Genomic DNA, 14,515 nt, shown 5'->3' with positions numbered 1-14,515 from the left:
AGGATATCTTACATGCAATAGACTCTGGAAGTATTGATTAAACCGTTGCGCCATTGACAGGATTCTAACTCGAGCCTTATTCCACCCGGTATCAACGAACGGTGACTATACTGAAGAAACTAAGTGATAAACTGCAATTTCCCGTTAATGCCTAGTTGACACTACTTTTTTTAGCCATACGTGTGTGTGTGTGTGTGTGTGTGTGTGTGTGTGTGTGTGTGTGTGTGTGTGTGTGTGTGTGTGTGTGTGTGTAAATATTAAATGTAACCTCTTAAATGTAAATGTTTAAAAAGTTACATATGATGAAGAGGTATTCTGTTGATGAAATGGTTTCAACGAATAAAGGATTAATAAATCAGGTATGAAAGATGCGCCTAAAAGCGCAAAGCAGCATTTAAAGGATGCAAGAGTATATATAAGTTTGTATTAATATATTGAATAAAGTATGCATAAATGGATGTGAGAGTTACACAAAGTGCCAGTAACTAGAAGGGTGTAGAAAGTAGAAAAAGTGTAGTAGATTTGTGAAAGAATGTTAATATCCTAAAAGTTATGAATTAAGAGAATTATGGGCTGAATTACCAAGCCAATAGAAAGTGGGAGAACTGTAGAGTAAAATTAGTACATCAAAATATTAATAAAATAAAAATAAAACACGCAAATAAATTGAAAATGAAATTAAAATGATAGTGCTATAGCTGTCATCAGGTATGGGGTGAAACATATTTAGAAAATGGTCGAATATATGTAAGACAAATATGTTTGATCTGATGTCAGCTGAAATAAATAAATATTAATACATGATCAGGTATTTCATCAGGGGACTATACCTGACCATATTAGGAACTGGGTTTCTATACTTGTCCAAAGTAGTAGGTAGAAGAAAAGTGATAGACCAAAAAGACAACGAAAATGAAATTAGCACATTCTAATACAGTTTGGACAAGGTAGTGACAACGCAGTGTAATTTATTTAGGTAAAAATATGTACCAAGTTAGAATAAATATGGTTAATATAAATATATAGAATTTAGTGTAGGATTTAATATGTATAGATAGGCTTAAATGATTCAATAAATAAATTTGGAACAAGCACATGGTATAGGCTATAGGTTGAGGTATTAAACTGAGGATGGGGAAGGGAAAAAGGAGTATTTTAAATAAATAAAGACAAAAAATAGCAATATAATTAGGATAGTAGGAACGTATCACCTTCGTGCACACTAATAGTTTTACGAACGGGAAGTATAGTAGAAATAGACAGCAGAAAGATAAAAAGCAAAGAAAAAGTTATTAAATAACACTGAGCTTGCTGAGGTTGTGAAACCCGACCTTATAGCAAGGGCTCTGGCATTTGTAAGAGTTAGTATAAAAGGGAGCTAATACCAAATGCTTGTATTGAAATGAAAAATGTGTGTCGAAACATGCCGAGAAACGAATCTAAAACGAAACCGAAAGTATAATAAGAAAGTGAAAGATACCTGGAGTATTTCAAAAAATGCGTAACGGAAACAAGCTGGAGGGGAAAAAAATATATACGTAGCAGACAGAAACTACGCTACTGAATATGTGCGAGTTATCCCGCCCCCCCACCGTTCCCCGTCACATTTATTAGTTACCAGCCAGAGTTTCGGCCACCGATGGGTGAATTTCTGAGGTTATTTGTAGTTAACTTCTGGCTGCATTTGAAACCATAATTCAGTCTTAGGAATTACTGCGTCATAATCAATCAAATGCTTTCAATGGAATTTTAAAGAACGATTTTAAACTGCTTGCTAAGCAAAAAAGGCACAGAGGGAAAAAATTTTAAGGGGCGAAGTTAGGTTACCATATGGCAACATGTGAACTGTGTTGAAAAATTAAATAAGTAAATGCATGGGAAATGTTGCTAAGTACAACTCTTCTGATCAACGTTCCTCGCGTTTTTCCTTCACAGCTGCAATGAACTGACGGAGTGTTGGAGTAATATATCCCGGTGTCTTTGGAAAATGACACCGGTATAGATCACACAACGCTCGTCCACAAAACGACAGTATTATCTGTCCAGATGATGAAAAAATATGTTATTCTCGACATATTTGCACATTGTCAAAAATAGAACCGCACAACTCTGTCTTTGCTTCTTTAGTACTTGCCACTCGTTTGAAGAGATCTAGGTTGGAATCCCGTTGGAGACTGGAATAATTTTTTAATGTCTCAATCGAGACATAATGAACGGGCGGAGGAGTAGGGTTTTAACCGTAAATTATTCTCTGTTTTTCACCCCACACAACATACACATTAGTCAATGAACACACTCGTGTATAGACGGAATACACGATAAAGATAACACTGATTGGTACACTATGACGGAAGTAGTCGCTTAGCCAAAAACCCAAACAACTAAACAATCCTAGTCGGTTTTTTTTTTTTTTTTTCTTTGTTCCTTGGATAAACAGGAAGAAGGTGACGGATATGTACTGCACTTTGTTCATGTCACACTTCTGCTGTACACTTTGCCTAAAACGCAAACAATTGTAGAGTTAACAAAATTGTGAGCTATCAGCGCAAAAAAAAAAAAAAAAAAAAAAAACTGGTTTCGACAGTTAAGTGGCTTTGGATCCTTACTGGGCAATCCTCATATATTTATTTATTTAACTAAATATACAGGTAAACCCTAGTTAATATGAGAACAAGTAGAAAAAAAAAAAAAAAAATAAATAAATAAGGATGCTCGAATGAAAATGACAAAGGAGAACTGAATACACCTGAAAAAACAAGTAATAATTGTGTGTAAAGAAAATTAACAAAGTACAGTAAAATTAATTAGGAAGCGAAAATTATCACATTATATATCGGAGAAATTTAAGGGCACTATCATCGAGAGAGAGAGAGAGAGATGAGTAATTTGAAGGAGAGTTAACAAGGTAAACAATCAGTAACCATTAACAGTATCTGAGAGTAGAACAATGAACAGAGTTCATAAAAAAATGTTCTTGTTTATACTCCGGCACGACCACCAGGTCAGTGGAGTTTACAATAAATCAATCAACACAAATGTTAATCGTATTTAGCAGTCACGGGTTTGAACCCCGGTCCGCTCAAGGAGCGTGTGCTACTGGACTCGCCCTCTGACCGCTCAGCTACGTCAGGCCTCGATAACTATAATAAGAGAGAAATTCAATAGTAAAATAAACTAAAAATAAGTTCAAACATTAAAATCATATACTAATCAAACAACCTCTATCCCCCCGTCTCCCCTTTTTTATTCGGGAGGGAAGGGAAAATGCGTGGGCATTCTTTGTTTAAATACAGTTCACCTAGAATATTTATTATTATTTATATATTTATTTTATGATATTTCACTTATTTATTTTTGGTCTTGCTCATAATTTGAGAATTAAGACTAGCAATTACGACTTAGGTTTATTTTGTTTATAATATTTTGCCATTTTTTATATTTTAATGCTGTGTATCCTGTTTACCTTTCATGCATTGTAAACAGCACATCAATTGTGTAATGTATGCCAATAGAAAATAAAATAAAATAATGAAATATCTCTGAAGGATAGCAGCTCTGATATGGGTCAGGCTGTGCTGTAGATCGAAATCTTGTTCACAATCCTCATCGAGTGGCAAGAGTTATTTCGACAGTCAGTTCTAGCACGCTTAACCCAAATGCCATTTGCTATCTCTTTGAGACATGGAATTGGATTCCAGCGAGTGGTTCACGAATGTTGATAACAACACTATGCAGGAGGAGGTAATGACAAGGTGACTTCTGCAAAATGTTTGTACAGACTGAAGACCAAATACATTTTGTAGTCAGCCGTAAGATGCACCAGATACACAGGTGTGTGGGAGGGATATGTCAATTTACTTAGAAGAGATATAAATACTGAAAGTTTGAATAATTCACTTATCATAATTGACATAATATAAATATAATATTAATAGAATAATACTGGGATGAAATTGATTTGAACGTTTAAATTGTATATATAATGTCTCTGTAAAAGTGATGCGGCCCACCCTGCATAGAATATGCGGGGTTTTCTTAAAGCAAACTAATGCTCAAGTTTAAATATTGTGGAAATATTGTTCCCCATTCAAAGTTTAAGCATATGTGCGCAGATTATGTTGTGCTGCTGTAGTAAGGAGAAAAACAATAGGCGGCTGAATTCACACTGTTCCCTCACTATACAGTGCCAGTATAGAGTTGGTAGGCCTAGTGAATGACCTTGAACCGCAAATTTTTTCCTACTTAATATAGGCGTTATGTGGCAGTTGTTTCAATTTGGAGATAATTCAACAGAAAGCACATTATATTTTATGACAGCTTAAATTTGAGTCTGTACACCATGTGCAGCAAGAATTTAGGCATACGTTTCAGGCACATAATGATGAACATATGAAATTGTGGTATAATCGGTTTAAAGAAAATGAAAACGTCGAAAAATATAAATCTTCAGAGAGATTTAAAAAATAAAAATAAAAAATCTGTGGAAACCATTCACTCTATTTGTAAGATATTTTTGTGCAATCCTAAGAAGTCAACTACCAGTCATGAAACGATTCTGAAAACATGGCGATACAAGCCCTAGAGCCGGAAATCACACATCGCCGATGCCGAGCGATGTGTTCACTTTGAATATGTTCACTATGTATGAAAATAAAAGACCTGAGCAATGTCATATTTTTTTAAAACGCAACATTTCACACGTTAGGCGCTGTAAATAGAAATATCTATGAATTTAAGGTCGACCCAATAAATACTTAGATGGATATGCCAGTAAACGTTCAATTTCAAATTTGGTCCATTCAACGGCAGAAAGTACGTGTATATCCCATGGTCGGTTTGTCTGCTGTTTGACAAAAAATAAATAAATAAATAAGTTTCCAAAGAGTTAACCAATTTCGAGCGTGGGATATCGTACCCCTCGCCCGACACTGACTAACTCGGCCGTGGACGAAAATAACTTAATAAACGGAAAGCATCTCTCAACTTTGGGTGCCAGTGAGAATCGAACCAAGGCCATTTCCCTTCAACCTGAGAGCAGCGACACGACCTACGGAGCAACCCACGAGGTCACCAAAAAGAGATACTGCTCAGATTAATCTGAAGAAGAAATCATTATTGTACTATATTGTGTACATGGTAAACACAATACATAGATCGTCCATATACATCAAAGATTCAATATGTGCCTGCCAGCGCCAGGAGCTTGACAAGATTATGGGGTAACAAATATGTGTATCACAAATAGATTAGAATTAAAACATGAAATTAAATTAAATTAAAACGTGACACTAAAACATGCTATAGATCAATGAATATCCAAATGTATAGCTAGGAGTACATACAAGTTCTGAGGATGGAAACACACAAAAGTATATACAAGTACGTTTGTACAAAGTAATTACAAAGCACATGTATGCTCATAAGACAGCATATTTCACAGGCGTGCATTGATTTGGTCTGTATACAGTTTAACATTTTCATGTGAAAGAGTTCGTCGGTGTATATGCGAGGTGCCGGTCTGCACCTCAGATAGCAGGTGTGGATATCAATTTGAGAGGCGACATCAGGGACCATACAATAGCGGAACAAGTTCGGCCAGCGAACGCCTGTAATTACGATCTGAAGCGAACTTCTGGAGGTCGATTTCGATCATTAGCAAGGCTTGTATTGTATTTGGCGGGGTAGAAATCAGTCGCCGACCTTCAGCCCGTTGAGCTGCAGCTGAAGAAGAGGGGTGGCTCATGCCACTGGCAATATATCTCAGAAGTGGGAGTTGATCTTGCCAACCAGCATTTTCTCTTCATCCGAATTATTTGAGGTAGCCGTGGGATATGAAGTTGATCGGCCATGCTGGTGGACCTCTGTTGGAAGGGAAGGCGATGTTTGTGGGTTGCTCACTTCAGTATCCAGTATTCGCTGGCGAGGATAGGTTTTAATGAGAGAAGGCGCCGCATAGGCCCATATTTCAGAGGCATACAGAATAGTGGAGTACACAACGGTTTGCAGATATCTTATTGTAGTTTTTGAATCCGTAATATGAAGGAGACGTTGATGGGCAATCCAGTGCATTCTGTTTATCTTGCGTAGAACAGATTCGATGTGACAGTTGAACCTAAGCTTTGGGTCGAATGTTACACAGAGATCTTTGTGATGTGAACTCAAAAGTACAGCAAACATAGTACTGTTTCCTATTGCAAATAACCATAATAAAAACAAAATACATATGCAGTATACGAGTATATATAGTAATATGTAATTGGACATACTAGAAAATTACTTTTCCACAGGTTGAGGGACTTGCTGATAATGTCTACCAGAAAGATAATGTATCACTACATTTCAGCAACAATGTGCTACGATGGAGTGACCAGTTTTCAAATAAATGAACAGTAAAGGAGGACCGACTTCTTGGTCTCCCGATCTTAGTCCACTGGATTTCTTTTGGTGGGGTGGGGGGTTATATGAAATAAAAGACAGTACATCTCAAAGTGGCGTAGCTAGAACAGTTAAGAAAAAAAAATCAGATGCCACAGCTACAATTAACAAGTTGCCGAGTACATGGCGACAACTGAATTCACAGGCTGGATTTATGTCGAGCTACAAAATGAAATTCCAATCGAAATCAGAATTGCCTATACTAAAAATTTAAAAACAAAAATATAAATAACATTGCTATTTCTAAGTCGCAATTTGTTTTGCTGTTCTATGTTATATAATTTAATATATATTTAAATTTGAAATACAGACATTTTTATTGGCCCTTAAAAGTGCAAGGGTCCTCCATTTCTCAGGTTAGTGGTTCCCAAACTGTGGATTTGTGGCCCTGCAAAATTCCAGTTAAGATTAACGAACTAGTCGTAAGCAGTGAAAACTTATTTTGAAATCTAACAAATTATATATAAATATATATATAATTTTTTCTATTCAGCGAAAATCAAGCCAAGAGCTGCAAGTGGTCTCGCGGACCACTGGACCTGATCATGATCGGACCTTGCTCTTTTACATAAAATAGCAAATATATTAAGGAATTTTACTTTCAGATCCATACCAGGTGTTGGCTTCTACAAGCAGATTGACCACATCAGGTAAGTAACGATTTGGCTTACAAACACTGCGTTCATTTATGTTTAATCCAAATTCTTTTAATCCACAAATTAAATCATTTTTAATACATAAAAATAAAAAAAATTATTCTTGCACAGAGAAATCGTTCTTGGAACAATAGCAATTAAAAGTCATCCATATCTCTGAAATTATTCATAAGTAGTTATTCCTACAACCTATTTTTTCCCCTTCAATTTCTCATTATGCTCATCCTAATATATTCTGTTTCTCTCTCGCCCTCTGTTATTATATGAGAGAATAATATGTTCTATATCATAGATCCCAATCATATATCTAACAATATATGATAGGTAATCCAATTTGATCATTCTTTTGGTTATCAATGTTGATTTTTATCATGGCTATGAATGTCCTCCTCGTAGTATCAAATGTTACTTGGGGTAAAGTCTGGATATGTACGCTTGACACTTATGAGCAATTTATACCTATTTCTGCTTGCTTTAGAATTATAATTTATTTACCAAATTTGTAAGAGTAAATAATGACCTGAAATTGTTAAAAGAAAATTCGACGGGGGAAAAAACTATTCCCCTATCTATGAAAAATTAGGAAACAGACAATTGTAAAATGATCCATTTATTCTGCAGATCGGGATAAATAAATAACAGAATTTTATTTGGATCAGTCACATTAAACTGCTATTCAAAATAAACTGCCTAAAATTTTACTTGGATTACTTAACTTAAAATTAAACTAAACTAATTTTTATTTATGAACAATCATACAAATTATTACAATTTTACACAATTGAAGGTTTTTGGATTTTCGTTGTATTAACACAAATTTCATGGTACCAGAAAAAAAAAAAAAACTGTCAGATTAGGACCACCCGAGAATTAGGAGGGGGGGATAACATTGCCATCCACTCTTGGGACCGACTAACTCAGTCACGGGAGTAAAAAATACCCATAAAAGTTCCTGGTGCCATTGACAGGATTCGAACCTAGGTCTTCTCCATCCGATATGGGGAAGACAGTGATTATAACCACGGGATTACCCACGCAGATGCATAGTTTACGACAAAACGTGTAGATATGTATAGTATCTTATGTAGGGCAGCTCCGGAACACTAGTTCAACTCTGCCTTGGTACAATGTGATGAATACAGATCCCTGTAAAAGGCCAGTGTGCATGTTATGTTTATGTGGAGTGCGTGTTGTTTACTTGTTTCTGGCCACTTTGTCACTAGGGACGCGATCATCTGGAAAGCCTGCCCAGTGTCCGTCTACACCACGAGAAGGTGGGCCACAGCTATGCTTGAATCGTTGTGGGCCCTAAATATCCGATTCAAACACTTCGTATGCTAGTATAGAATCTGTATAGTGTGAGATAATTGGAAACAAAAGGTATAATAAGAGTGGGAGTAATCTGCAGGCCAGGTGATTGTAAAGATTATGATGAGAGCCCCTATGTGCAAATGGAATGGGCAGGTAAGCGTGATTGTCTTATTATGGGTGATTTTAATTTGCCTCTAATTGATTGGAGCAAATGGGAGGGAAAATCGACACGGCGGACAAAACTTTTAAATCAACTGTTTTATTTGTATATATTTGTGAATATATTTGTATCAACATATCAAGTAAAGTACTAGGGAAAAAGAAAATTCTAAACCTGATCATCAACCCCATGAACCAGACGACATAATAGGGCTGGCAGTACAGAAACCAGTAGCAGGAAGTGATCACAGTGTTCTACGGTGGAAGATGAAGAGAGAGGTAGCAGTAGTAAAAGTCAAAAGGAATGGGTTATAATTTCAGGAAAGGAAATTACGATGCCTTAAGGTGCTACATGGCCTCTATTAACTGGGCAGATATAGTACAGAAAGCGAATACAACTGAATTATGGTATACCTTTAAAACATTAATCGCAGAAGCCTTGAATGCGTATATACCATTAAAAAATGCTCCACGAGGAGGATTCCAAGTTGAATGAATAATGAAGTTACCACATTACTCGAGCAGAAAAATACCGCATGGAAAAGTTACAGAGCAGAAAAGTACCGAAGCCTATAACAGTTACAAATTGATCTGTAATAGTGCCACAGAAAAGGTTAGGCTGGCAAAGGCCAATTATTAGAAATCGCTGACAAAGAGAGGGGGTAAGGAATTCGTCACATATATAAATGCAAAGAAAAGAAGGACAAACCAGAACGAATCCTTATGCAATGGACCTGGGACAGTATTAGATATCCAAGCTGATGTTGCAGGTGAGCTCAACAATTAGTTAGCACCGATATTTACAGAAGAAAAACTCTTTATGTCAATGAGAAATTCTGGCAGTGAAGTTGAAAAATATATAATTAATGATATTGAAATTTCGCATGATTATTTAATGAAAAAAAAAAAAAAAAAACTTTCGAGCCTACAGGCAAGTAATTTTCCTGCGGTTAGTATTAGTATTAGCAATGGGCACATGGTATAAGAAAGCCTATGGCTTATGCTGCACCAGCCAAAAAAATAAAAATAAAATAATAATAAGGAGAAGAAAATTAAAAAATATAATAATTAATAACAGAAAAGGAAATAGACAATCTGTTTCCCTCCTCCCGTAGGGAGGAGGGAAACAATTATCAATTATCGACTAGTTTTCAAGCTCTGCAACCCACATATTCGAAGTCTTTCCTCATATGGACGCCCTTTTGCCGATCTCACCAGGCGAGTTACCTGTCTTTGGACCCTTTCAAGAAGCACAATGTGTGTTTCTTTAGGTGTGGTCTAACAATAGTTTTATGTAATGGGATCATGATGTCCTTATCTCTAGTAGCAATTGTTCGATAAATCATCGATAGGACACCATGAGCCTTCCTTGCAACCTGTCTACAATGCTCGGAGGACTTCTGACAGTATCGTAACACCAAAGTTCCTTGTTTGTTTGTTTGTTATTTGGTTTTTAGGAGCATTAGCTCATTATGTAATGAGCTAATGCCCTAAAAACTGCCATATTGCTCCGAGGATATGCGGTGGTCATTCCCTGACCTTTCCACATCCTCCGTATTTGGTGGTCACGGGCTCGAACCCCGGTCTAATCAAGAAGCGTGTGCTACGCACTGCTGCTCCTGCCCACCTGGCTACGGAGGCGCTCCAAAGATACTTTCCACCAGACCGGCTTTAGTTCAACTCCACCAAGTGTATAAGTTATTTTGGGGTTACTGTTCCCCAGGTGTAATACCTTACATTTTGCTGCTGGATTAAAGCATAGCTGCCATTTTTCTAACCATCCCTGAAGTCTATCTAGGGCACTCTAAAGAAGCTCTGCTTGGCGGTGATCATTAACTACTCTACCAATCTTTACATCATCTGCAAATTTAGACATTACGCCCTCTATCCCTTCATCGATGTCATTTATGACAACCAAAAAAAAAAAAAAAGCGTGATCCTAATACTGATTATTGGGGGAACCCCACTTCTTACATCAACCCAATCTGAGGAATAACCATTTATCATAACCCTCTGCCTCCTGCCCTGAAGCCATCCATCTAAGGATTTTCCCTGTGATTCCAACCTGTTCCAGCTTATAAAATAACCGCTTATGTTGGACTGAGTCAAATGCTTTGCTGAAATCTAAATAAATAATGTCCAAATTATTTCCCTAAATGCAGCTAATGAGTGACTTTCCGCATCCTCCGTATTTGGTGGTCACTGGCTCGAACTCCGGTCTAATCAAGAAGCGTGTGCTACGCACTGCGCTTCTTGATTAGACCAAAGTTCAAAATAGCTAACCAGCTTTGTTAAACATGATTTTCCCTTTACAAAACCATGCTGAGTATCCTTTAGAATTCCATTTCTATCTAAATGATCCTGAATTCCACCATTGATCATTGTCTCCATGGTTTTTCGGTCGGTAATTTTCCACTTCACACTTAGAACCGCCCTTACGTATTGGAGATACATTGGCACTTTCTAATCCTTTCCATTCCAATCGGCTAAGGATTCCTTTATTACAGGTACTTAATTGCACATGCTTTAGTTGCATACATTGCAAATATCTGTAAATTTATTCCCTCAACACCAGTGTTGCTAGATCTTACAGCATGTAGTTCAGTGGCCTCAACAAAGTTATTATTTGATCCATTTTATCAGCCAGAATATAATCCATATAACCTGGTTTCTATTATTTATATTACTGGGGGGGGGAAGAAACGAACAAATATGGAGAATTAAAATTAGGTCTATCCTTTTGTGAATGCAGGTATTCTGCTGAAGCTCACTTTTTACATTTGCAGTACTATTTATAGATCAACAGTCACTTAAATCTCAGGTATTAGTTCAGAAAACACTGGCACTTTGTTGTTATCTTTATGAAAGATTTTTCACTAGAGGTTTAATAGTTAAGAAAATTATCTAGGAAATTATAGACTGACTCGGTCAGAACCACTTGAAAAATTCATGTGGTGATTCTGACCACATCAGCGCTCTCTGGTGGAAAAAAATTAAAAAAGGAAAGGATTAACTTGATCCAAATATCCTGCCAACTGAAATATCCAGACTTTACCCTATGTATTACTCTCATCAGATGATGAAACTGTACGAATGCAGTAGTGTACTTTGCTAAAAAATTCTTATTTAAAGAATTCAATAAATTTTTTTCATCGGTTTTAAAGACTAATTACTAAAGGTTCCTTCCTTTATTTACAGGGAGTGGTCAGATACAGCTGTGGCAATTCCTACTCGAGTTGTTATCTGATGACAACAATGCCAGTTGCATCGCATGGGAAGGTAACAATGGAGAGTTCAAATTAACGGACCCCGATGAAGTAGCTCGCCGATGGGGTGAGCGAAAGAGTAAACCAAACATGAACTATGATAAGCTGAGCCGTGCACTGCGTTATTACTACGACAAGAACATCATGACAAAGGTGCATGGGAAGAGGTATGCGTACAAGTTTGATTTTCAGGGGCTCTCCCAAGTGACTCAGCCCGCAACGGCCGACACCTCCGCCAGCTACAAATATCAGTCTAATGTTTTCATGTCGAACTACCACACTAGTCCAAAACTGAATTTTTCAGTAGGAGCTCACGCATCTGCTCCTTCAACAGCAGGAAATTTGTTTCCAAATCCTGCACCATACTGGACAACTCCCAGTGCTTCTTTGTACTCGAATATTGCATCCCCAGCTAGTCATCCGATGCCCCATCATTCTAGTCACGTAACATCCCATATTGCTTCTTATCCACATTATGTGTAAAAAGTGTAAAAATAAAAAAGATCTATTAAAATTTAAAGAGAAAAATTTCCATGGGAAAATTTAAAAAGTTTATAATTTGCTCATGGTTAGTACCCGAAAAACAACTACTACTCCATTCCACAGTTCACGCTCGATCAACTTCATAAAATCGATGTAGCAGTTATAATAAAGAGAAACAAAATGACACAAGAAAACAGGTTTGCCTAAACTTGCTTGCACCTGTGAATGCTTCCTTAAAATTGCTTGACGCAAATTTTACTCAGAACCCTATTATCACAATACTGGTGTATGATTCTCATATTAACAGTAGCATGAGTAAGTGGAAGGAAGCAGGTCTTGACAAGCCATTTAGAATGAGAGGAAATCTTAAGATCTCCCATTTAAGGATTTTTTTTTTTTTTTTTTCATTGAACATTTGCCGCGTATGTATGACACACTCCTGCTATAAGCAATCGGGTACCTGTAAGGTCCATACAAAACTAATGAGCCAGTAAATTTAGTACGGACAGTACTGGACTTCTTGGACGTTGCAACGACCGTTGGTTTTTTATATAATTATCCCAGAATTTGACTGCTGAAATTTTAATTAAAATAAAATAAAAACGCTTGACAAGCGTTTGTTTTTATTTTATTATAAGTCTTTGAACACTATTCTTTATTATTATTTGGTTAACTTATGAAAGGCTGAAACACAACTAGAAAAGAAATGGGAGCCATCACATTATCTACTGAACAATGATAACGAAAGGAACACCAAACAAAAAGTACTGTACGCGTTTTGAAATTACCAAGCAGTTGAATCCATGCTGAGTATACAATCGAAATATAAACACTCTTTTTAGCATACCATTCACGGAAAGTTTTCCTTTTAACTGTTTCCATTCGTAGTTTTATGTTAAAAGAACGAGAGAGAGAGAGAGAAAAAAAAAACTACAGTACAATATTATAAAAAGAAATAGTGTTTACGGCTTGAAATGGGAGTTAAGAATGAGGATGGATGAAACGAACAGAGCATCTTAAAAAAAACGCTAATAGTCTGAATATATACTGATATCTACTTTTTTCGTCGTGCGAAATCTAAAAGATTATTATTAAATTCTTGCTAAGGAATGCTCCCTTTATAAATAACAACTTATACGGTACTAAACTACAGTTGTTATTTCAATTCTTAAAAATATTCTTAATAGAGATTTAATGTACAGAAGGAAGATCAGCATGTTTTCACATCAATAGTCCATTGATGATTCATTCAATAAATAGTGTTCAATTCATTATTCATTGAATAAAAAGCAAAGACTAAATGATTTTGATGTTTTAAAGTAAATATGGAAATAGGCACAATTTTTAAAATTGTTTTTTTAAAGAGTACAGTACACAGTTCATATTTTTCTAATTGCTGTTATCTTCTAAACAAAGAATGGCCAACCCGCAGTATGCGTGACACTTGTGGCCCGCGCAGCTCTTGTTAGTAGCCCGCTCCCGATATGAAATATAATTGCAAAAAATTATACAGCCGGTTAAAAATCAGAAATGAAGTTAAAACATACAGCAGAGTTTTCCAAAGTGCGTGTCGCGTCATTTCCTAAATCATGTCATCAAATTTTGGCATCACGTCTGCACATTTTAGCTCCGATTTCCCTCTACATATAATTGATTGATAAATACATGAAAAAAATTACAACAATATTTCTTTAGGTGCTTTATAACTTAAAGTTCGGTGAGCGCTGTATACGTTCTTTCTCTTTGAAGCTAACAACTGACCTAGTCGATTTCAAATAGCTTTGAATTAAGCTTGAACTGGTGACGCATCTACTCTCTATCTGTTCTTTGCATATTTTTGGCCCAAAACAAAGTTGTACCGTTGAATTTACCATTAACTTAAAGGTAAGGAACAAAATGGCTGGGAGTGTCCAATAGTTACAAACTTCTGGATGGGAATTTCGAATTATTTTTGGAACACACATAATGTATCAAAGTCAGCAAGTTGTTTGGAACGCACTGATAAAATATACAAATTAAATTTACTTTTCATTTAGCGCTATTGTGGCTTCTCACGACATCGATTCTGTGAAGATGAATATTTATTCGTCAACCTGTATTAAATTTATTTTATAAATGTGAAACAGTTCTTAGCCACTCCTGCTGACTAAACATGGCGCACATCTAACGAAAGTAACGCTAGAAGCATAAGGCCATCATAAATAC

At 36.3% G+C, this 14,515-nt stretch overlaps 1 protein-coding gene across 1 annotated transcript in view; it reads left to right on the top strand.

Moving 5' to 3' along the window:
• Positions 1 to 12,310, top strand: part of LOC150082887 (uncharacterized) — a 96,238-nt gene extending 83,928 nt beyond the window's left edge. Inside the window, exons 4-5 of the mRNA XM_090378311.1 lie at positions 7,041 to 7,085; positions 11,760 to 12,310. Coding sequence (XP_090234437.1) covers positions 7,041 to 7,085; positions 11,760 to 12,310 — 596 coding nt within the window. The remainder of the gene's footprint in view (positions 1 to 7,040; positions 7,086 to 11,759) is intronic.
• Positions 12,311 to 14,515: the final 2,205 nt, after the last annotated feature.

Source organism: Mastigoproctus giganteus, chromosome 7, assembly GCF_048544385.1.
Source record: "Mastigoproctus giganteus isolate SK-2022 chromosome 7, ASM4854438v1, whole genome shotgun sequence".
Classification (NCBI taxonomy): domain Eukaryota; kingdom Metazoa; phylum Arthropoda; class Arachnida; order Uropygi; family Thelyphonidae; genus Mastigoproctus; species Mastigoproctus giganteus.
This window is presented reverse-complemented; position numbering and strand designations above follow the sequence as displayed.